The 24,003-nt window shown below is 57.9% G+C and overlaps 1 protein-coding gene across 3 annotated transcripts; it reads right to left on the bottom strand.

The window, feature by feature from the left end:
* On the bottom strand, positions 1,006-23,176 carry SPDEF (SAM pointed domain containing ets transcription factor). Of its 3 annotated transcripts, XM_021097998.1 has the most exons (7): positions 20,724-21,521; positions 19,833-20,378; positions 8,833-9,297; positions 6,618-6,815; positions 3,862-3,909; positions 3,596-3,742; positions 1,006-1,638 (listed from the first exon to the last, which is right to left on the bottom strand). In XM_021097998.1, the coding sequence occupies exons 3-7, from the start codon at positions 9,266-9,268 to the stop codon at positions 1,460-1,462; spliced, it is 1,008 nt and encodes a 335-aa protein (XP_020953657.1). In that variant the 5' UTR covers positions 9,269-9,297; positions 19,833-20,378; positions 20,724-21,521; the 3' UTR covers positions 1,006-1,459. The 3 variants fall into 3 exon arrangements, with proteins under 3 accessions (XP_020953657.1, XP_005665952.1, NP_001177183.1); XM_005665895.3 differs by having other exon boundaries at positions 19,833-23,176; NM_001190254.1 differs by lacking the exons at positions 19,833-20,378; positions 20,724-21,521 and having other exon boundaries at positions 8,833-9,268.

Consider the following 24,003-nt stretch of genomic DNA (forward strand, 5'->3'; position numbering starts at 1 on the left):
TAACCCTTAGTGGTCGGGTGGCACTGGCTGGCTCCCTGTCCTGTCTCCTGGAAGCCCGTCACCAGAAGTGAAATGTGAGAGAGGCTAAGGATGCTGACGGAGCAGGAGGCACGGAGGAGCTGAGAGTCCTGTCCCTGTGAGTTCAGCTCCTGGTTCTGCCACTGATTGGCTGTGTGACTGCGAGCAGATCACTTAGCTGCTCTGAGTCTGTTTCATCATTTGCAAGACAGGAAAGTGGAGGGTAACCCCTACCTCGTGTTTCGTCGGGAAGGTTCACGACAAAGCAGTGGCAGCACCTGGCCCCTAGTCGGCCTCAGGACACACGAGCCAGATGAACGAATGTGTGTGAGGAAGCAGAGTTGCTTTGCCCAGGAGAGTGGGTGGTGGGTTCCATCCCCCCAGCCCTCTCACGCTCACCCTAGCCCCTCACTCTCAGGACTCAGCGGTAGGACCAAGCCTACCAGCAGGGGGCACTGATGAGGCCTGTGGCTTCTTGCAAGAGAAAGTGCCAGCAAAGCCAAGCTGGAAGCCAAGGAAGCCAAGTTTCCACTCTGTTTGCTGCAAGAGCCAGTGCCCCACAAGGAGGGCTGAAACCCTCTGCTGCCCCCTCCCAGGGCCCCCTTGGTCGGCCAAGCGGGACAAGGGCTCTGGGCCCCCTCTCGGGAGGGTCAGCACCCCCTACAGCAGGGAATGAGGTGGGAAAGAGGCCACCATCGCTCAGTCCTACCACTGACCATCTGCAGCCCCAGCCCCTCCCCCACCCTTTCAGTCCACACGGGTCGGGGGGGTGAGGGCCATTCCAGCCCCTCGTTGGCCTTGAGGCCTCGCCACCTCTCTCTCATAGCTTCTACCATCCACCCAGCCCTTTCCTTTTAGGCTCAGCGCAACACCACCTCCCCCAGGAAGCCTCCCTGGACCACCCCAGGCCCCTGTGACCACAATGACTTTGAGCAGTGACGGCCTCCAGGCTGTGCCACTTGCTCACTGCAGGACACCAGGGCCACGTCAGTTCTCTAGTATCTTTATTATCCGTTCCCAGAGTGCCCCTGGCTTTCCAACTCAGGGGTGCAGACGTCCGCCAGCACCATGCCAGGCACGGGGCAGAATGGGTGGCCAAGAGCACTTGGCTAAGTCACCGCCATTCTGTTGGCTCTGCTCTGGAAATTCTGGGTCAGAGACTGGGGTGGAGGGAGGGTCTTCCTTGGGGAACCATGAACACCGAGGACAGCCCTGGTCCCCTCTGTCTTCCAGGGGACTGCACAGGAGCACCCACACCTGGGGTCCCTCAGGCCCCAGAAAGCTCACTTGCCCCCCTGGGTGCAGGGGACCATCCCACTCTGACTCTGAACTCCAGATGCCAGTGAATTGCCCTGTCCCCCAGCTCAGGGTCTGGCCAAGGCAGGGCAGGCAGGAGGGGGCCCTGGCAAGGGCGAGTGTGGGCCCGGGCCCGACGGCAGCCTCAGATGGGCTGCACAAACTGGTAGACCAGGCGCTGGGAGATGTCCGGCTTCCGGATGATGCCTTTCCTATAATACTGGCGGATGGAGCGGCTCAGCTTGTCGTAGTTCATGGCAGGACGGTTCTTGCGGATGCCCCACAGCCGGGCCACCTGCGCCGAGTCCTCAATTTTGAAGATGCCTGGGAGGGTGGGTAGGCAGGGGGCCAGTGAGAGCCAGCGGTGCAAGGCGGGCAGCAGGTGGGAGGAAGACCAAGACCAGCAGCTCCATCTCTCGGAGAGCCAGGGGGCCAGCATCACCTGGCGGCCACCAGACCTTCTCCCCACTTGTGAGGGTTCCCAGAAACGTGGGCAAATCCAGCTATAGACCCACAAATCCCTAGGTGCAGGGGGAGCCTGCCTACATTGGTGCATTACTTGGGGCCCTCGCCAGCCTCTACTCCTAAGCATGGGGTTTGCACATACTACACAGAAGCCCTGAGGGGCTCCGGGCTGCAGACACAGCTCCTGTGGCAAGGCCATCCCCGCCCCCACCTTCACCCTGGCACTTCCTGAAAGAGCTCTCTGCTAGTCTCAGACCCGTCAGCCCTCACAGAGCTTTCTGGCAGGATTAGTTTGTAGGAGACGGTGGAAAGAGAGTGGATTTGGAGCCAGGCCCGCCTGGGTTGGAATCCTGCCTGACTCTGCCATTTTCTACCTTTAGAAGCTGTCTGAGACCCCTTTTTCCTGTCGGGAGGCTGCAGGGACTACCACGTGGTTGAGTGGTTACAGAAAGTGCTTAGAGCAGAGCCCGAAGGGTGTATGTACCCTTTAGGATAAATGATTCCTCATTAATACCCCCAGTTCTCATTCTAAACTACCTGGCAAAGCCCGGGTCGACTCTCCCACTCCAGGCAGGTCTCCCAGACCACCCAGGCCTCCCCATCTCCCTTCCCTCCATTTCCCTAGCAAATCAGCTTGCTCTTGGTCTCAAACGTACACCCAGACTCATCGGACCTTGTGCAGGAATTTCTTCACCCCTGCCACCCCCTTCTCCTGCTCTGCGATCAGCCCAGAGTCACTCCTCCTGGGCCCGGAGCATAGCCCTGACGCGCTTTGCACACCAGCTCATTTCACTGCTGGTTCTCCTACAAGACTGTGCGTGCTCAGTCCTCCCCGCACCCTGCGGATGCTCTAACTCCCTGTAAGGGTCCACTGAGCAAGTGTGGGACCAGAGGAGGTGCTCAGCAAAGGTTTGTTAGATGAATAAATCTAGTCCATTTCACAACTAGGAAGCCTGGGCCCCAGGCACCCACAGCTGCTAATGGCAGGATGGGGCCTAGAACCCAGGTTTCTTGGCTCTGAGCCTTTTCCAAAGCATACATCCACACTCCATTCAGCCTGTGCCTTCCACGGGGCTAACAGCTGGACACAGGTGGCTCTTGAGCCCTTGAAATGGGGCCAGTCCTAATTTTTGCTTTTGGCTGCGATGGTGGCATGCAGAAGTTCCCCAGGGCCAGGGATTAAACCCTAGCCGTAGCAGTGACCGGAGCCACAGTAGTGACAATGCCAGGTCCTTAATCCAGTGTGCCACCAGGGAACTCCTGGCCCGTCCTAATTGAGATGCGCTATAAGTGTAGACTCTATACTAGATTTTGAAGATTTAGTAAAATATCTCATTAACAATTTTTATGTTGATTATATGTTCAAATCATAAGAATTTATAATATTAAATAGAAGTATTATTAAAATTAAATTCACCTACTAATTTTTTTTTAAATTGTGGCTGTCGAAAAGCTAATATGGCCTATGGGTCTTGCGCTGTGTTTCTCACTGGACACCACTGGTCTCGGCAGCGGAGCTCTAAAGTTTTGAGGGTAGAGACTGTGTCTGGTTCTCAGAGTTTTAAGCCTCTGCTATGTCCCCCCAAGCACTGGGTGCCGCTGGGGACCCTCAACAGGCAGAGCCTGGCCAGGGGATGGAAGTGGAGGCAGGTGGCACACAGACCCTGGGCTGGTCCATGAGGTATGTATGTGGCATTCAGGGCAAAGGCGGGGGCTGCCCCCCTCCCCCAGCCAGCCCCCAACCCTCCTGTGCCCAGCACCTGGCAGGCCCTTGGCCCCCCAGCCTCCTCCCCCCGCTGCCCCTGGCCCCGCTCACCTTTCTCCTTGTTGAGCCACCTGATGAAGCGGCCGTAGCTGTGGGGCTTCAGCAGTAGCTCCTTCAGGAACTGCCACAGGTGAATGGGCTGCCCGGAGCAGGATGAATCCACCTCGCTGTCGGCCCAGCTCTCCTCGCTGGTTGAGGCTGGGCAGCCAGGGAGGGTGGCGGTGAGTGGGGGCCCCCCCCTTCATGGCGGCCACCCCTCCTCACCCCCAGACCCTGAAGCCCCAAGCCCTGGCCGCCTCCCTGTCTGCCCTGCTCACCGCAGTAGTGAATGGCTCCTGGGGACGCCCTCTCTTTCATCCAGGCCGCTGTGGGACAAGGAGAGGAAGCTGGGGACCCAGAGAGACCCCCAAGGAAGGAGGAGGTGTCTGGCTGGAATGGTGTGACCACATAAGCTGCCCTGTGGGTCCCTCTCCCTCCAGTCTAGGAAGACAAGCTATTTACAGAGCTGCTACCCAGAAGGAAATCGAGGATTTTAGAGCTGGGAGGGCCTCAGAGCCCCGCATGCAACCCCGCATGTTCAGAGAGGAGAGTGGAAGTCGAGCCTTGCTTTGCTCCCTTTGCCGCCTGTAAAATGAGGCCAGGACACCCCCTCACAGGTTTGCAAGGATGCACAGTGCCCAGCATAATCCCAACACTCCCTGAGCCCCTCCACCCCTTGCCGCTTGCCACGTGGCCCCTCCCCGTCACACACACGGGCAGTCGGAGGCAGTCAGCTTCTGCCCACGTGGCCACCCAGCTCTCAGCCTGGCCCTGTCCCCAGCTCTTGCCAGTCCCCAGAGGCCTGGGCTGGGACAGGACCCTGGTCTCTGCCTGGGTCATGAGAGCAGAACCTGTCCCCGCAAGGGCCCTGAGAGACAGGGGCCTTGAATCAAGGAGTAAGGACTGACAGCCCCAGAGCGCGTGGCTCTGTGCAAGGCTTGCCGGGCCCCAGATGAGATGGAGAGGACGGAAAGGTGAAGGGCTGGCATGCAGCCATCAAAGCCGGGCCAGGTGTACAGACACGGATAGGGGACAAGATCCAAGATACACCGTTAAGTACAGGACAGTGTGATGCTCTGGTACTATTCGTGGGAAAGAGGGCAGAAGTCACACACTTGCCTGTATGTATGTGCACAGGCTTCCCTTGGCAAAAGTTACCCGAGGAGTTCCCGTCGTGGCGCAGTGGTTGACGAATCCGACTAGGAACCATGAGGTTGCGGGTTCGATCCCTAGCTATGCTCAGTGGGTTAATGATCCGGCGTTGCCGTGAGCTGTGGTGTAGGTTGCAGACGCGGCTCGGATCCTGCGTTGCTGTGGCTCTGGTGTAGGCCGGTGGCTACAGCTCCGATTCAACCCCTAGCCTGGGAACCTCCATATGCCACAGGAGCGGCCCAAGAAATAGCAACAACAACAACAACAACAGACAAAAAGACAAAAGACAAAAAAAAAAAAAAAAAAAAGTTACCCGAGAAACTGGCATCAGTGGCTGCCCCTGGGGAGGGGACTGGAGGGCAGGGCCAGTGGGAGGGAACTGACTCCTCAGGGTAAACTCTACTGGTTTTCACTGTGGGCTTTTTTTTTTTTTTTTTTTTTGGCTGTGCCCGTGACATGCAGAAGTTCCCGAGCCAGAGATCAAACCCGTGCCACAGCAGTGATCCAAGGGCCAGCAGTGACAATGCCAGATCCTTAGCCTGCAGAGCCACCAGGGAACGCCCCCTTGCTCTTCTTTTTTTTAATTTATTTTTTATTTTTTTAATTTTTGGCAAAGTTTCTTTCTTTCTTTGTTTTGTTTTATTTTGTTTTTTAGCTATTTCTTGGGCCGCTCCCGCGGCATATGGAGGTTCCCAGGCTAGGGGTTGAATCGGAGCTGTAGCCACCGGCCTACACCAGAGCCACAGAAACGCAGGATCCGAGCCGCATCTGCAACCTACACCACAGCTCACGGCAATGCCGGATCGTTAACCCACTGAGCAAGGGGAGGGACCGAACCCGCAAGCTCATGGTTCCTAGTCGGATTCGTTAACCACTGCGCCATGACGGGAACTCCTGGATTTGTTTCTGATGCACCACAACGGGAACTCCACACCTCATTAATTCTTTTTTTTTTTGTCTTTTTGCCATTTCTAGGGCCGCTTCTGGCGGCATATGGAGGTTCCCAGGCTAGGGGTCCAATTGGAGCTGTAGCCACCGGCCTATGCCAGAGCCACAGCAACGTGGGATCCGAGCAGCGTCTGCAACCTACACCACAGCTCACAGCAATGCCGGATCGTTAACCCACTGAGCATAGCTAGGGATCGAACCCGCAACCTCATGGTTCCTAGTTGGATTCGTTAACCACTGCACCACAACGGGAACTACACACCTCATTAATTCTTTTTTTTTTTTTTTTTTTTTTTTTTTTGTCTTTTTGCCATTTCTAGGGCCACTTCTGGCGGCATATGGAGGTTCCCAGGCTAGGGGTCCAATCGGAGCTGTAGCCACCGGCCTATGCCAGAGCTGCTGGGATCCGAGCAGCGTCTGCAACCTCCACCACAGCTCACGGCAATGCCGGATTCTTAACCCACTGAGCAAAGCTAGGGATCGAACCCGCAACCTCATGGTTCCTAGTCGGATTCGTTAACCACTGCACCACGACGGGAACTCCAACACACCTCATTAATTCTTTAATGAAAAACAACATGAAACAAATGCAAAATTGTGAAAAAGACAAAGAAGAAGGACTTTAGAGTATCCACAGTTCCATCAGCTCTGATGTCCTGTGTCCTCACGGCCTAACTTCTAGCTTTTAGCTTCCCATGTGCTCTGTCCAAGATCTATGGCCTTGACCTGGGTAGGGAGTGGGCCTGACTGGTGAGTTCACCCCGGATCTGGGGGTGGGAACCAGGGCTGGGATTCAGAACAGAACCCAGATGGTGACAAGGGGCTGCTTCCCCAGGGAGAGTAACCTCAGGGCAGGCGTCCAGGCCTAACTGTTCCTCTGGGTGTCCCTGGCTTGCAGCTGGGAGAGGCTGCACCCCCCCACGCCGTGTCCCACCTGATTTCCAGATGTCCAGGTGGGCGTGCAGCACATCTCCGCCCAGGGGCGAGCGCTGGCGGAACTGTTCCTCCGACATGGCACACAGCTCCTTGCCCCCCAGCTCCTGGAAGGCCTTGCCCACGGGGGGCAGCCGGTACTGGTGCTCCGTCCACAGGAGCCACTTCTGCACGTTGCTGGGGCTCCAGTCCACAGGGTCTGGTCAAGAGACACTCCTTCAGCCCTGGAGGCTGCTTGAGGGCACTGCCCTGACATGGCCCACTCTGCTGAGATGGAGCACCCATGGGAACCAGTGGCCCCAGGAACATCGCTCCTGGGATGGGGCCAGGCCAGGCCTTGGGGCTCTGGAGGGTGGATAAGAAGAGAGGAAGGAGCCACGGCCCTAAAAGCAAGCATGGCTCAGGGCAGGGGAGCCCAGGGCCTCTGCACCCCATCTCACCTGGATTTTAGGTCCTCCCAGACCCCTCCAATCCCTCCAAAGGGTTTTGGGGAGCCCCAGCCCTGGAAGGGACAGTAACAGTAAACCAGAAACACCCAGATTTTCTCCTTCCCAAAACCCCTCAGAGAAAAAACCCGACCAGGAAGTACCTCAACTGCCCGTCCCCCCTACTGTGTATTACAGTTGAGGAAACGAGATACATAGAGTCCCATCCCTTGTGTCATTCCTAACAGGGGCTTGGTCCTGGGAGCTGGCCCGTGCACGTGCATGAATGGATGAGGGCCAGGGCCCAGGGAAGTTGCAGGGCAGAGGCCCGGAGGGGCGTCATGGGCTAGGTCCTAGAGCCTCCCTGGGGAGCCACTCTGCATGCGGGTGGGTGGGGGCCTGGCTGGCAGCACAGATACAATGGGGCCTTCACCCAAGCACTATGGCCTAAACTGGGGCCCCAGCTGGGTGACCTGCAGCCTGGGCTGCTCGCCTTAATAAACCCATTTTCTTCCCCAGGGTCAAAGCAATTTGTTTCTGTCCCTATTGTTCTGAGGGCTGTGCCCTCCCAGACCTGGTGCGGGATGGAGGCACTGTGGGAAAGCCATGGGCACGGGGCAACTGGAGGAGGGGCCGTGGCAGGAGCTGCCTGGGAGGGACACCAGCTGGGAGCTGGGGGGGCTGGGGGGCCGGATGACTCTGAGGAGGAGGAGCTGGGCCTGAGCAATGTCTGGAGACCCTTCCTGTGGGGGGCGCGCAAATGCCAGCGTCCAGAGACCGAGGAGATGGGTCAGGTTGGAGAGACCCAGCAGCCCACCAACCAGCAGCACTGGCTCCATAGCCTTCAGGCCCTGGCAGACACATCTGTGCCTGGCCTCCTGATGTCCCCTCCTCCCTGGAGCTCTCATCCCCACTGGACCAGTGCCACATTAACCTAGGTATTTATGAGCTGTTTGGTCACCGTAATGTCAGCTTCATGAATGAAGGGCCATTGTGCTGTGTTCACGGTCAGTTCCCCAGTGCTAGAGCAGAGCCTGGCAGGAGATGTTCGGGTTCACTGAACACCTACTATGAACACGGTACCATTCTAGGAACTGGGGGTGCAGGGGTGAACAAAACAACTGGAAACCCCTGCCCTCAGGACATGTCCATTCCGGTGGGGGAGCCAGATAGTCAGCAAGATAAATATGCGGCATATAAGACAGCACAAATTATGAGAGAAATAAAGCAGGTTGGAGGAATAGGAGGTGAGGGTGTGTCCAGCAATTTAGAGGGGACGGGAAAGGCCTCATTGAGATGGGCCATTTTTTTTTTTTTGGCCACGCCTGCAGCATGTGGAAGTTCCCAGGGCAGGAATCCGGCCTGAGCTACAGCCATGAAAACACTGGATCTTTAACCGGAGCCCTAGGCCACCAGGGAACTCCGAGGTGGTGCCATTTGAGACCAGACCTGAAGGAGGTGAGGGGCGAGCCAAGTGGACTTTTGTGGGGAGGGTGTTCCGGGCTGAGGGACCAGCAGGTGCAAAGGCCCTGAGGTAGTGTTGTGGGGATGACAGGGAGGCAGGAGGGGCTGAGGCTGAGTAAGCGAGGGGCGAGTGCAGGCGGTGAAGCGCTTGAATTCACTTCACCTCCCAAGCAGGGGAGCACGGAATGCCTTGCATTCGGGGCTGACCATAAGGGACAGGCACCAGCACCGCCGGGGTGACCCCAGTGCTCCAGGCGGTGACCCCGCCCCCCAGGGACCTCAGCAGGCTGGTGCCCCCGCCCAGCGAGGCGGCCCCGGGGCACTCACCCGCCGTGATGTTGAGCAGCTTGCAGGCCGTCTCGATGTCCTTGAGCACCTCACCCACCACCATGGACTGCACCTGCTCCAGTGAGTGCTCCTCCAGGGTCAGCCCGCTGGGTGCCAAGTCCAGGCTGCCCCCTGGGGCCTGGCTGTCGATGACTGGGCACTGCTCGGGCTCGTCAGGCGGCTCCTCCCGAGTGCTGGCCCCAGGGCCCTTGGCCGCCCAGCCGCCGTCCTCAGGGTACAGCATGTCGAAGTAGGAGAGGTAGAAGGCGGACAGGCCCTGCTCGGGGGTGGCAGGGGGGCTGGGGCTCCAGTCCCGTCTCTCCGGCCCCGCCGGCCCCGCCGCCCCCTTCTCCGGGCCAGTCCGCAACACGGCGTCAGGGGGCAGCAGGAGGCGGCTGGGGGGCCCACTGCTCAGGCCTGGGCTGGCGCTGCCCATGCTGCTGCTGTGCGGGCTGGCGGCTGCGTCTACAGAAATAAAGAGGGAAGGAGGCTCAGGTTCTGGCTGCTTCCCCATCCCCATGGGGGCCGCTAAGCTGGTTACAGAGATGAGGAGCCCAGTGGGCAGCGGCTGGGCCGGGGAGAGACCTGGGGCTTCCGGATCACTGGGCAGCCAGCCGGGCCAGGGCTGGGCAGCTGGGCTGGGAAAGACAGCGAGGCGGGAGTGGGGGCAAATGGACAGCTCCCAGGCCCCGAGGAAGCCGGGCTGGCCGCGAGCAGGAAATCTGTCCTCAGGCGGAGGGTGTGAGACAATCTTCTGAGGTTCTCGACCTCAGCCAGTCCTCAGAGCCGAAGGCGTGATTCGTGCCATTCAGCAGATGAGCAAACTGAGGCCTGGACAAGAAGTCTTGAAAGTCCGGGCCTTTGTCCCTGGGCAGGTCCACATCCAGGTCTCAGTCCACAGCCCTGCCAAGGCCACTCCTTCCTCAGAAGGAAGGTGAGCTCTCAAGCTCACCTAAATCTCTTTGTTCTGCCCTTGAAGGGGCAGGGAAGGGAGGAGGGGCAGCATCACCTCACCAGCCCGGTGAGGAGCAATTAAGGGCTGTGCAGGGTCAACCCCCTCCCCTCTCTCCCGCAGGGCCACTGCGGGGAGTGAATAAATCCCCACCTAAGGCTGCTGAGGTGGTCACTGTGCGCTCAGCTCCGTCCCCACTCAGGCCTGGGTTCCCGGTACCAGCCTGCTCCCTCCTCCCCTGAAAGCTGCAGCCCCCGGCCCCTCCCAGCTCTGGGGGCCCTCTCCTCTCCCCTCTGCCCTGGAGGAATTCTTGAGGCCCTGGAGGTGCCAGGTGCCCACCTGCAGACCTACAGGCCAGCTTTCCCCACAGCTGCAGGGGGTGGTGAGAAGGCCCAGGCCCTGGGGGACAAATGAGGCCTCCAGCAAGACAGACTCCACGCCTTCCCGCCCCCCCAAAGCCCTCCCAAGGGGCACCATTTGGCTCAACAGGAGGAAGCAGAGGACTTCCTCCCCATTGGTCCCCTGCTCTGTCCCCCCAACTCTTTCCCCCGAGCCTCATGGCAGGGGTATGGGGTTCAGGTGAGGCAGGGACCAAGCACGGGGGTCACAGAGATTTCCATGATCTGTGGGCTCAAGGCTCAAGAGGAAATCACGACAGAGGTGGAAGATTAACAACAAACATACGCTCCTCAAAATATAGGGACCATTCAGAAAGGAGGAAAGAGCAGATAAACCCGTGAAGGGCGAGTTAACGTGTGTCCTTTCTCCAGGGTGTTTATAATTTAAAGTGTTCTCAAAACATGGCACCCAGACCAGCAGCATCAGCACCTAAGCTTGTGAGGAGCTTGAGTTCTCAGGCCCACCTCAGATCTACTGAATCAGAAGCCGGGGGGCAGTGAGGGGAGGGAGGCCCAGCAATGCGTTTCCACAGGCCTTTTGGATGATTTTGATGTATGTTCAAGTTTGAGAATCACTCCTTGGAAGACCTCTGCGGGAAGAGGGGCCAGCTTTGATGGAAGGATGGGTAGATGGTAGAATTTACTGGGCCGGGACGCTGGGGGCGGGGCTCCCCGGCCCTTCTCCAGTCATCCTGTGAGACTGACCTGCTCAGCCTCAACGTGCCGCGTCCTTTGCTCCTGCAGGCAGGGCAGAGGGAGAACCCCATTTGGAAGGTTCTGGCTTCTCTAGGGTTGCAATTAGTGCAACTTCGTACAACTCGGAAAACGATGCCCCTTTCCCTCTGGATAGCATGGCTTGGTGAATGGAGCCCAAGAGGAATTTCAGCTCTGCCTTGTCCCCTCTCTTGTACAGTGCCCAATCTTCCCAACTTGACACAGCCACTCTGCAGTTTCTCGTGGCAGAGAGAATGCCAGTGAGAAAGAGGAGGGTGTTCCCTTTCATCTCAAGCCTCCCTTTCAAGGGCTCCTTTAAGTGACAAGGAAGGAAAGGTCAGGGTGGGGTGGGCAGGGGTGGGGGGGCCAGGGTTGCGGGGGACAGAGGGCAGGCCTGGAATCTTTTCAAGTCCTTCTGTGCAAACACACGTGTGTGCTGTGAGCCCACGTTATTTACCCAGGCAGAGCCAGCAGCCCGCTCTGCCCCCGGGTCCCGACTCCAGCCTGTGCCCACACCCTACCCCCTAGGTGGCCCCACCCCTCCCTCATCACCCCCTGCCTGCCTCCCGCCCCACCCACGTCCCCAGGGCTGCTCGGCCTGCCACGTTAGGACAGTCTCTGCCAACACCTCGGGCCGTGTGCCAGGGAGATGGAAGCTTTTCCAAGAAGCCGGAGCTCTTGCTTCCCTTGTGGCCCTCCTGTCTGCTCGGCCCCAGCCCCAGGTAGGATGGGAAGCAGCTGCCGTGTTTCGGGGCACAGTGTACTGAGGGGTCACTGAGAATGAAGTGGCGGGACTGTAGCCGCATTTGCCAGGCCGGGCAAATGCCACGACACAGCCCTGTTTGTCAAGTGAGCTTTGGAGCCCTTGCCTCCACCCCTCCCCGAGAGGCAGCTGGGGCCTTATCCCTACACCGTGGTGGGGAAGTTATGATGCGGAGCATGGAATGACTGGGATCCAGGGCTTCTGCCTCTCAGCCCCGGGATCCTCCCCTGGCAGAGAATCCCCCCCCCCCCACATTCCAGCTCCCTGTCACCTTGCTCCTAAATGCCAAGGAACCCACTCTCAACCAAGGCTTGGTCCCAACTCCAACACCCTGGTGAAAAGGAAGTTAATGATTAACCACACGGCAGGAGGAAGGAGCTGACTGCCCACAGGTGGGAGGGAGGTGGTGCGGAAGGCTCGGACCCGGCAGCCCCGTCTGGGGGCTCTTGGTTCACTGGCCAAGGGAGCCAGGGGGCTGGTGTCCCAGCCTGCAGCTCTGGCACCTCCATAAGGCTCTAGGGCTAGAGGAAGAGAACACACGGTGAGCCCCTGCTCTGCCCGGAGCATTCGTGCCCTTAGCCCTGCACTACCCATAGCCCGCGTGATGGGCACTGGAGAATCTCGTTTTATAGATGTGGACACTCAGGTTCAGAGCGGCTGGTCAGCTTGCCTGAGGTCCCCAGCTGGCCGCGTGTGGGCTCTGCTCACGGTGCCGCATTCCCTCTGGGGCTCCTGCTCTGTCAGTCCCATCTCCCCAGGGTCCTGCCCGCCTCCTGATTGGGCAGCTTGATCCTCCAAGTTGTTTTTCCCTGGCGGCTCACTCCATCTCGCCATCAGGCTCATTTCTCTCCAAAATCCTTTCATAAGGCACCCCTGTGTTCCAGAACCTCCCATGGCTCCCCAGCGGCTGCCGTGCCTGATCCCAAAGGCTGGTGCCCACCTCTGAGCTGGATAATCAGGTCTGGAGAGAACCGCCTACTGTGTGACTGTTCCGTATATGGGAACAATGAAGCCCAGGGCACGAAACAGACCTACTCACTGGTTAGGGGCCGAGTTTGAACCAGAACCTGAGATCAGTGTGTGACCACATAGCCAGCTCTAATGAGAACAACATTCTTTCCATGTTTTCTCTTTTGTTGTCCCCCTGCCCCAGATGCCCCTTCCTTCTCATGGCAGTTCAGCCCAAAGCCCTCCTCCTCCAGGGAGCCCTCTCACCACCTTCCTCCCCTGACTTTCCAGGGCTCCCCATCTGTGCCATGATTACATCCATGGGGGGTTGTCCACCCATTGGGGACATGTGTGCCTGGGAAAATGAGGCTCAGAGAGTAGCAGGGATGTCCCCATATTTACACAGGAGAGCCAGGACTACTGCACCATAGGCCTAGGGTCCTGGGACAAGCCAGGTCCAGGCCCGTCCCATCAGCCTCTGTGGCGCGCCCGAGGGGCTGTCCGTCTCCAGAGCGATGCCTCCAGCTCCCAAACCTCGAGCTGATCTTTTCTGGATTAAGCCACGTGTCTGGATTAAGGCTCAGCGCGTCCTGGCTACCTCCTGCCCCAGAGGCACTGGTTCAGACTCCGGACAAAGAAATTTGGTAACAGCTGGTGGAGGCCAAGGCCCAGAGACGGGGCTGGATTCACAGGAGAGCTGCCAGAGGAATTAGCCGCTTGGGGCTGCTGCTCTAAGCACCTCGCATACTCCCAGGAAGGCAGAGAGAGAGAGAGAAGGACCCAAAGTTAGAGATTTACAGCGGCCCTTCCCTGCCCCTCGGGACCAGGAATGTGCTCCTGCGGCTCCCCGCTTCTGGGTTTTCCCTCTCACCCCCATATGCAAAAGACACACTGAGAGCTCCTGAAACCACAGCCTCAGGGAAATGGGGTGGCCAGTAGGTCTTCAGGGAGGCCCCAGGCGGTGATGGGGTTGGAGGCTGTCTCCCACAACCTGCCTAATCCGGGCGCAGATCTTACCCCCAGGAGGATTGTGGATGGGGTACTTGTGTCCACGTACCTCAGTCCTGAGAGACAGCCTTAGTCCGCCCAGAGCCAGGCCCCCCTGCAGGCCCTGGGAGGAGAGGGGCGCTGGGGGAGTGGGGGCCAAGGATGTGATGGAGCCTCCTGTTCAGCCCAGAGTCGGCCCCGCTTCCCCTGGTCCTCCTCCAGCTTCCCTACGGCCGTCTGCCCCTCCCTCCTCTCCCTCCAAACCTCTAGGCCCCCATCAACGGATCTGAAACAGGGGAGCTTCAGGGGTGTGACCAGGGCCTGGCCAGGAGCCGTGCAGAACAGGCAGGGGCCACACAGGCCTGCTCCCCCAACCTCCAGTCAGCCAGTCAGCACCTTGGAGAGAAGCCGGGCCTGCCCAGGCCAGGGCCCAGGACCTGCCCGGGGGGCTGTCTGGATTCCCTGACGCCCCCCTGCCTCTGGCCCCACACTCCCTGTCCCCCTAGACACTCCCTTTTCAGCTTGTGCTCCTCCCCCAGCTCCTCCTTCTCCTCAGACAGCCCCTGCCCTCCCAGGAAAACCCCAGTCCCTTGTCCTTTGCACCCACTCTTCAAACTAGCTGGATCCAAGAGAAATAGCAGGGCTCCTCCTGACTGCCCGGAGTGCTGGCCTCTCCCACTGGATAGACCGCCCTCCTGTCCAGGAAGGGGCCCCAGGCTGGCCGCCCCTGGGGGGCTCTGGCCCCCTCTCAAGCTCCCACTGTGGCGTCTTCAAGCACCCATGGTCCCTGGGTCTCCACGGGCAGAGAGAATGGAGGCCTGTCCTACCCTGGGCTCCGCATGAGAGCAGGGGCAGCAGCTTTCCCCTTGACCTTGGGTTTCCCACCTCCTCAGATCCCAGACCCGTCCAGGCCACTGACCTCGCTTTTGCAGGAGCAAAATTTCACCTTGGGAGCCAGCCCATGGGCCCAGAAGCTATGGTGCATGCGGAGACTTGGAGTAGGGAGTTGGGGGCAAGGCCAGGGGGCCAGGAATCGCTGGAGTCAGGGAACAGCATGGAATCATGGTCCTGTCTGCTCTGCCCACAGTTTCCACAGGCAGCCAGGACCCCGAAGGCACGTTTGTCCCAGCGCCGTCTCCCATTTGCTCCCGCAGTGTGGGGACCCCGGGCATCCACATGCCGCCTCACGGACATCGCTCCCAGTCCTTCCAGGGACAAGGTGAAGGCCAGCTTAGTAAACTGCTTGGGTTTGCCCGCTCTCTCTGGGGGCAGCCAGAATGACTCCCACATGACCGGTTTGGGGGGTGGCTACCTCGGGGCACACGTCCAGGGTGCCAGGCAGGGATTGCAATGCCAGGCTGAGCTCTGCCCCTTTCCAGATGGTGCCTATGACTCAGCACCTTCTGACCTCTAGGGTCAACCCTGCTGACTCGCTCAGTCCACCTGCTGGCCCAGCCCCAGAAAACTCCAGCCCCACAGAGGTGGCATCAGGGTTGCGTTGGGGGTGGCATGGATGCCTGCAGCTGGGAGGTACAGGGTCTCACCTCAGCCCCACACTCACCCCTGTATTTGAATTTGCTCCAAAGGGGTGATTGGCCTCGGCATCTGGAGATGTGGTTTCATGTCTGGCCCTGTTCCCAGCATGTGTAAGGCCCTGGTCCCCTCTGGGCCTCAGTCCCCCTCTGTCCCCGCAGCAGGTCAGTCCCAGACACTGTCTGGATTTAATGACCTCATGACCTCCATCTTGCCTTTAGCCTGACTCGGAAGGAGGATGGTGGAGAGACAGAGGTGGACACCAGGGCCTCCCCCCTATTTTTTTCTTTTTTCTTTTCCTTTTTTTTAGAGCTGCACCTATGGCATATGGAGGTTCCCAAGCTAGGGATTGAATCAGAGGTACAGCCGCCAGCCTACACCACAGCCACAGCAACGTAGGATCCTTAACCCACTGAGTGAGGCCAGGGATCGAACCCATGTCCTCATAGATACTAGTCAGGTTCATTACTGCTGAGCTACAGCAGGAACTCCAGGGCTCCCCTTCTAAGCAGACATAATTCAGGGCTGACATTTTTGGCAGCAGAAGGGGGTGTGGCTGGGTCTCCTTCTTGCCCCACGTGGGTCCACAATCCTGACCGAGTGAGCAGGGTCAGGCCGCCCCTCACCTTACAACTGCTCGTTAGGCCCAGCTCCCACCCCAGCAGCATCCTCTCCATGTCCCCCAGTCAGCCCAGCACCCAGCCCAGGAGAACCCTGCTGAGTGATGAGGGGGTTGGGCTAGAACCCCAATTTCCTGCCATATCAAGTGCAAATCCTGCCTGGATTTCAGGGTTTTCCAGAAACTGCAGATCACTTTTTCATTATTGAGCACGCACAGTGTGTAAATATATTTCGTTTCTCAACACCCCAATTAAGCCCCTTGGCTCTACCGGGACCTCCATGTTCTGGCCACCTGCATGTTCCACCTTTGACCACGTCACATGGGGGTCCACCCCTCCTCCCTCTAGCTCAGTCTCCTCCAACCCCCCCGACGCCCTCCTGGAAGGGCAGGGCCGTAGCCCCTTCTCTCTTCCCCACACCCCTCCAGCACTCGCCACATGTTGGGGCTGCAAGGTTTCGCGGGCAGCTTGTCCCCCACAGCCCTGCCCCCTGGGCAGCTGGGTTCCTGATGGTGTGAGAACACAGGGACTTCACCCGGCTTCTGCCTGCGGCACGTTGGTCTCCTCTTGGCCTCAGTCTCCTCATCTGTGAAGCGGGGATGCATCAAGTCACCGTGTCGCTGGGGTCTGGGGTGATAAGGCGGGACAGCGCTATGAGAGGACTACCACCTTGCAAGAGGGGTGTGCACACACGGGTCACCCTCGCTTCCATTCCGACGTGTCCCTGTGGCCCCTCCAGGCCCAGCTCAGCACGACAGAGGCAGAGGTGCTCTGTAAATACCACATGAGGAATCTGTAAAATTTGAGGGGGCCAAGGGCGAAAATGCGCCGTAAGCCCCAATCCTAGGACCAGGGAGCCCACTTCGGAGCTTGGTGAGAGGATGTTGGGACAGAGTGAAGGCACTCCCACATGACAGAAAATGATGCAAGTCCAGAATGAACTGGCCTAAGAGGCTAAGAACAGAAATTGCTTCCAAAACCATCTGAAGACTGGAGATGGTTATGGGGACCGTGGAGTGACAGCAGAGACGCCCTTCAGCCCACGAGCCCAGGCGGGCGGAGCATGGAAGTCAGAGGCAGGAAGAGAGGATGCCACAGCCCTCGCGCCAACCTGCTGCCCAAGAGCAGAGGCCCGGGCCCCGCCCCTGTCACCAGTCCTGGGCGCTGGGACCCTAACCCAGGCAGTCACCCCAGACCCCCCTCCTGGCCCCCAGAGCTGGAGGGGAACAGAAGGGTCCCTTCGATGCTGGCAGTGCCCAGAGAGACCTCATCACCCCTTTCTTTGGCCCTAGGTGGGCTCTGGTCCTCAGGCCTCGGCAGAGTCACACTCAGGTTCTTGGCCCAGGAGGAGTGACCTGGAGGGAGGGGGGACCCTAGTTTGGAGGTCCCTGAGAGGTGGGAGATGAGAATCTGGCAGGGGGCACCTCCTGGGCTGGGAACATGCAAACGAGGCAGGGGAAGGAGTCTGGCATTAAATGTCAGGAAGAGCCCAGGGCAACTCGGCTTGTGCAAAGTTTGCTTTGGGAAGAGTCGTTCCACCTGACAGGTTACTCTCTTGGCTGGGGGCGCAGGGTGGGGCGTGGAATGGAGGCGGGTGGGGGTGGGGTCAGGGGAGGGTCCCATGCCATTTGGAGCCCAACTCCCTGCTCTCCAGCTTGAGCACTTGGGCAAGAGACTCAACTGTCCCATCGATCAAATGGGCCATCAAGAGTGTGTCTTACTTCGAAACACTTTCGGGTTTCCAAATGAGACTGGTTGGGGGATGGGGGATACGCTCGGGCTTGGGACGGAAATGCTATAAAATTGGGTTGTGATGATCACTGTACAACTACAAATGTAATAAAATTCATTAAAAAATAAAAGCAAAAAAAAAAAAAAGAGCACATCTCGAAGGCGTTGTGGAGGGGGAGGGTGGACAGAAACTCTGTGAATTATCAAGGGCCGAGCATGCGCATGCGTGAAGGCCTCACCTGGGAGCAGGAGAGGGGACGGGGCTGGAGAAGAGAGGAGGGAAAGGTAACAGGGTGAGGAGTGAGGGGAACAAAGGAAGAAGCAGGTGGTGACGGTGGAGGGAGGGGCGCAGACAAAGGGTGGCATCTGGGGGAGAGTTAAAGTGGTGGTGGGAGAGGCCTGGACCTTGCCCTGAGGTCATCCTGCTCTCTGCCGGCTTCAGTATCCCTCCCTGGCCTCTAGGAGGAGCAGACCAGAGCCCCTCCACCTCCCCTTGACCTCAGCCTAGGAGACAAGGTCAGTCTCGCAAAGCCCACACATCCAGCCAGCCAGCTTGTCTCCAACCAGCTCCTACGCAGCCTTCAAAACCCCGCTTCAGGTTGCCTCTTCCACGAAGCCTCCTTTCACAGGGGAGGCCACCTCGTCTAACCTTCTCATTTCACAGACAAGGAGCTGCAAGTGTCGGGAGGAAAAATGACTCGTCTAAGGTCACACAGTGTGGGTTCTAACCCACCCTTCTCTGCCCTCCACCAGAGGGCCTCATCCCCAAGTTACACTCAAGCAGCACCAAGCCGTTCAGCACAGAAGTGTGCTCGAAAGGTTTCAGGGTTTTAACTTTATAACTGCAGCGAATTCTGGCAAAAAGGGCCTTCTCCTGGTTCCTGTACTTACTGCCTGCATCACAGTTTCTGAACATTGACTGAGCACCCTGTCCCCTCAGGCTTGATTGACCTGAAGTTCTGTCTAATTCAGAGGGTCCTTGTGACCACCCAACGCCATCACATCTGCTTAAGCGCCTCATAGTCAGCAACACGCACTACCCTAGCCTGGCAGGGATTGCGTTTGCAGCTCTAGGCCCCCGATAGTGCCTGGCACGGAGGAATTTCACGGGGGCGGGGGGGGGGCAGTGGTCCCCACCCTGCAAGAGACCACCCCCTCCACACCCCTAACCCTTCCGGAGCTCTGGCACTCAGAGGAGTCTGTGAGTTTAGGGTGGGGAGGCCCTGAGCTGAGAGCGCCTGGCTCCGGCCCCACTCGCAGGAGGGCAGGGAGTGAGCAGAACCAGCCATGGGGCCCACCTGTCTGGTGGGGAGTCTCCTGCCCACCACCTTGGGCCTGGGGTGGCCGGGACACCTGTTTGCCTTGTTACTCAGCAGAGCAGCTGGAGCCAGGAGGATGCTGCTTTACTGGGGGTTGCCTTGAAGCTGTTCACGGGGGAGGTGGGGGCAGGAAATGAGGCCAAGTCCTTATTGAGGAGGAGCAGAAGGGCCATGATCATCACCCAGGGGACAAGTCACTGGAGGTGTGGCTGCTGGGGGCGCCCAGCTGGCAGGGGGCAGTGAGGGGGACCCAGGGCTATAGCTCAGTGTGCTGAGCCCTCTCCAACCTGTACAGGCGCGCATGCACACACCTTGTCTGGCTTCAGGGGGGCCCCAGCCATCCAGGCCCTTCAGCTTTCCACACTGTCTCCCCACCACCCACTTCCATCTCCCCCCACAGGAGACCTCTTGCGAATCCCAGAAACAAGCACCTTCAAGCCCACCTATACCCCTGCCCCCCATGGCTTTTCTCCTGGGTCCAGACGCGGCCCACAGGCCCTGCACTTCCTGGTCCCCAGGCACCCCGGTGGCTTACTCTGAAGCTTCCCAGATCCCCAGTTCTTGCGCGCACCACTGCCCTGCCCAGCCCTGGGCTTTCCTGGACCGTGGCCCTGGCCCTGAGTCTCCAGGCTCCCCCAAACTCCTGCTAACTTGGGAGACCCTTCCCCGGGCAGAGCAGCTGCAGCTGGCAGCAGCCGAAAGGCTGCTTGTGTTTCGTTAGCCAAGCAGAACTGGCCGGGTCTCAGGGGCCGAGACTCCACACCTGCACAGCTGCCTCCCTCAGGCTGGAGAGGCTGGGGTATCACAGATCTGGGGGCACCCCAGGGCTCTCCAGGCCAGGGAGCTCGCCCAGGCTCCGGGGTCAGCCCAGGCAGGAGACTAGGCAGCATGCAGAGGGCTCAGGAGCTTCTGAGGGTGAAGGATCCAGATCGGGGACACTGATGCCCGAGGGACCAGTTCCGGCCTCGAAAGCACCCTCAACCAGCCACTTCCCCGGAGCTGGCAGGGGAAAGCCCCCATGGCAGCCAGACTTACCTGTTAGCTGCCTGGTGCCCAAGGAGTTGTCTGCTGCAGTGCCAACCTTGGGGGCCAGGAAGAGGCGTGGGCAACTTGGGCCACCGCTGGGTCTCAGCCAGGCATCTGGGGGGCCAGTGGTACCAGGAGCCAGCAGGGCGGGGGGCAGAGGTGGCACTTGGGGGGGCCGCCGGGGGCCTGGCCACCCTCTAGGGGTAGCTCTCTGAGGTCTCAGGGCTGCGTGCCCCGTATAGGGAGCCCCCCTGCCCCCAGCCCAGGGCCACCTGCTGGCACGGCGGCAAGACCCAGCCAGAGGGGCTTACGAGGGAGGCCAAGGTGGGCTCAGGGGGCTGGGTCTCTGGCGCAGTGTGAACCAGGCAGAGTACAGGAATGTGCTGGGAGGAAGGCGGCAGTGCGAGATGAAGAGTTGGCTGGGGCCTGATTTCCCATTATAAGTAATCCTTCCTTATTTACCTGAACAAATACCCTCCCTGCTTACCTCAGACCACAGGCGGGCTCCTGGTTAACCCTTGCAGGCCTCCCCTTCTCTCGCTGGGGATCCACACCCTGCAGACAGGGAACTCACTCACTCACTCATTCACTCATCGCTCATTCATTAGTTGATGCATAGCTGCTGAGCTCATCTTAGGTGCAAAGACACAGGGATCCAGAGGGATCAGCCAAGGGTGTGGCAGATGAGTGGGTAGCATTGGAAAAAGCCCAACAGAGGACTGTGGGAGACCACTGAGGTGGGGGCACCAGCAAGGGAAGTCAGAGAGGGCTTCCTGGAGGAGGTTCTGCCTGGTTCCCCAGGTCAGGGATGAAGTTTTCTCAGAACCCTGGGAAAAGGGACCTGAGGCTCACAGGCCCCCCACCCCATGCTCTCTGAACCCCACAGGGCCAGGCACAGACCTGTCATCCGGGGGTGCTCAGGAAGGACTGGTCACGTGATTTCCAGGCCTAGAGTGGTGGTCAGCCAGCAGCAGCTTGCTCTTTCTGAAAGGTGGAGGCAGGAGGCACCCACGCTGAGGCTCTTCCACCTTCATGAGTCCACCTGAGGCCACCTAGCCGAGCCCTCAGCTTCTCCTCATCCAGCCCGGTGGCCTGAGGGATGGCCCCAGAGGGCAGGGACTGGCTCCTCCCTCCTCTGGATCCCCATGGATGGGCACTGAGCACCTGCTACCTCCATTCTTTCACACAGAGGTGTTTTAGGTACTGTTAATGGTTATTTTCTCATTTTAGAAGTAATTTCCAGACTGTCTACAGCACGAGTATTCTAGGGCTTCAGGAAGATGCCCAAATTTCATGCCCAAATTCTCTAACACACAGTTGCATTTTTCACCCTGGGGAGCCTTGTGCTCAACTGTTGTCACTGGCACCTTGGTAAGGATGAGCTGTGAGCAGTTCCCCAGAGAAGGTCGAGGTAGGATGGGATAGAGGTGGGAGGTAATGCATGGTTGTAACATGCTGCAGCTGACCATCCAAGGCCTTCGGGATCAATAAAAAGAAAGGCTCCTGCCCTCCCAGGAGAGACGCCCCTCTGCTCTCACAGAAGCTTGTGTTTCATCAGCACTTCGATGCAGTAATAATAATGGCCACTAAGCACTCACTATATGCCAGGCACTGCTCATTGCTCATGAGATGGAAAAGTATTAGTCATATTAAAAGTACATAAAGAGTGGGATGGACGGGGAGTTTGGGGTTAGTAGGTGCAAACGACTGCATTTAGAATGGATAAGCTATGAGGTCCTGCTGTACAGCACAGGGAACTATATCCAGTCACTTGTGATAGACCACGATGGAAGATAATATGACAAGAAGAATGTATGTATATGTATAACTGGGTCACCTTGCTGTACAGCAGAAATTGGCAGAACATTGTAAATCAACTAGAATAAATTCTTTTAAAAAATACACAAGTATTGTAGGTAAGTGCAAGGAGTATCCAATAAATGCTTATTGAATGGATGGGGTGTCAGAGATAGTTACTTCCACTGTCCATTCTCTTTTTTTCCTCAGCAAACAAGTTCCTGATTTCTACCTGGGAACTGGCTACCTGGAATTAAGACTATTCCAGGCTCCCTTGCGGTTAGACGTGGCTATGTGACCAAATAGATGTGCCATTTTCTGGGAATCTTTTTCAAAAGTAAACTACCAGTGGAGTTCTCTTGTGGCACAGCAGGGGTTAAGGATCTGACATTGTCACTGGGGTAGCTCGGGTCGCTGCTGTTGTGTGGGTTCTATCCCTGGCCTGAGAACTTCTATATGCTGCAGGTATGGCCAAAAAAAAAGTAAACTAGCATATATCATTTGCCTCCTTCTTCTTTATCCTTCCTCAATCTTACTGCCTGGGATGCAGCTGTGATGGCTGGATTTTCGGCTGCAATTTTGGATTATGAGGACAAGACAGTGGAGCAGTGAGCTGGAAAGTGCATAGGTCTCTGAGGACTGCATAAAACCTCCATACTGGCTTTGGACTCTCTGCCTCAGGATTTTATGAGAGAAACAGACCTTTGGCTTTTGTTAAGTGGGGTCTTTATTATTCAAAGCCAAGCCTAATTCTATCTGAAATAGACCAGAAGATGGGTAGATAGATGAAGTAGAATACTGTTGCAGCCAGAGAGGATATTTCAAGGCTGGGTGGCATTGGGAAAGGGCCTGCTCATTACACAGAAAATCTTGACCTTGGGAAGGCTGCCCCTTGAATGCTGGTACAACTTTGGGCCCAAAAGAGCACTTCATAGGTGTCCCCAAGAATAGGTGAGCCTGAATCTGTGGAACAGGCTAAACTGTGCTGAGTGTGGACAGTGATTCTACCCACCCAGGCCTGGAGTAAGGAAATAAAGCTCCAAGAGGTAGCAAGGAGAGGACTCCCCATCTGCTCAGCTGTGGCTCACATGGGCTAAGATGCTAAGAGGCTGCTTGGGGTAGATGTCAGTGGTGAGCTCAAGGCAGTTTTGGTGCCCACCTGGGGCAACTCCGGTGGGCCCCAGGGGAAGAGAGGGCTGGTTTGGAGACTGGGTGACACTCCCCCCACCCCCACCACAGCACCTTGATCCATCGAGCATATGGTGTGATTTCACCAGCTCAGGATTTGATCCAAATACACATCCCAGTTCTCCGCCCTCCGGCTTTGTGACTTTGGCTGGGAACATGTGGGACCCCCTCCCCACCTGCCAGAGCTGTGTGAGGGGTGAGATAATGTGGTGAAAGTGCTCTGCAAACATAGACACCCTGTTCCAGGGCCTCGGAGACCGCTAACCCCATGCCACGTCATCTTACTCCCCACATAACCCTGCCAGGTAGATTTTTTTTTTTTTGCTTTTTAGGGCTGCACCCACAGCATATGGAGGTTCCCAGGCTAGGGTCAAATCTGAGCTGTAGCTGCCAGCCTACACCACAGCTCACAGCAACGCTGGATCCTTAACCGACTGAGTGAGGCCAGGGATCGAACCTGCATCCTCATGGATACTAGTCAGATTCATTTCCGCTGAGCTACTATGGGAACTCCCCAGGTAGATATTACTGTGCCCATTTTCCAGGCAAATAACCTGAGACCCAAAAGTTTGAAATATTTTGCCCAAAGTCACAGCTGCAAGGAGACAGAAACTCCAATATGTAGTTTCCTTGATCACCTCGTGCCTGACAGGACCCTCTTACTACCCGCCGTGTCTCTTTGGGGTCAAGGCCCGGGTCCCTGGCACAGGTCACTGGGTCTAATAGACCCCCTGCCTCCTGCCCACCGCTCCCCAAGGCTGGTCTCCTCTTCAAGCCTCCTCTGGCTCCTGTTCTCCCTCATCCAGACCCCACCCGTCTGTTACAGACAAAGCCTTCTCCATATCTACCCGCTCCAGACTGGGGATCCAACTCACCGCCCACTGCACCCTGGCATTTTCTCCGACCTACTGAGATAACACATTCTCTCTGGCCACTGGGGTTTCTGAGACTTGAGAGCACACACTGGGACCTGTCCCCCCCTCTCCAGGGAATGTGTGCTGCCACAGCCAGAGGAGGCAGCCGGCAGAGCCATCGTTCCAGGAACACCTGCGAAGCAGAAAAGTCTTTTTCTGTTGTTTAAATGGAGTCAAGGATCTTCTACTTCAATGGAAAGGATCCTTATCCTTTGAACCCCATCTCGAGAGGCTTCTCCTCCAGAAATCTTTCCCAGTCCTCTCCAGGCTGTCCCGATTCT

This window comes from Sus scrofa, chromosome 7 (genome assembly GCF_000003025.6).
Source record: "Sus scrofa isolate TJ Tabasco breed Duroc chromosome 7, Sscrofa11.1, whole genome shotgun sequence".
NCBI lineage: Eukaryota > Metazoa > Chordata > Mammalia > Artiodactyla > Suidae > Sus > Sus scrofa.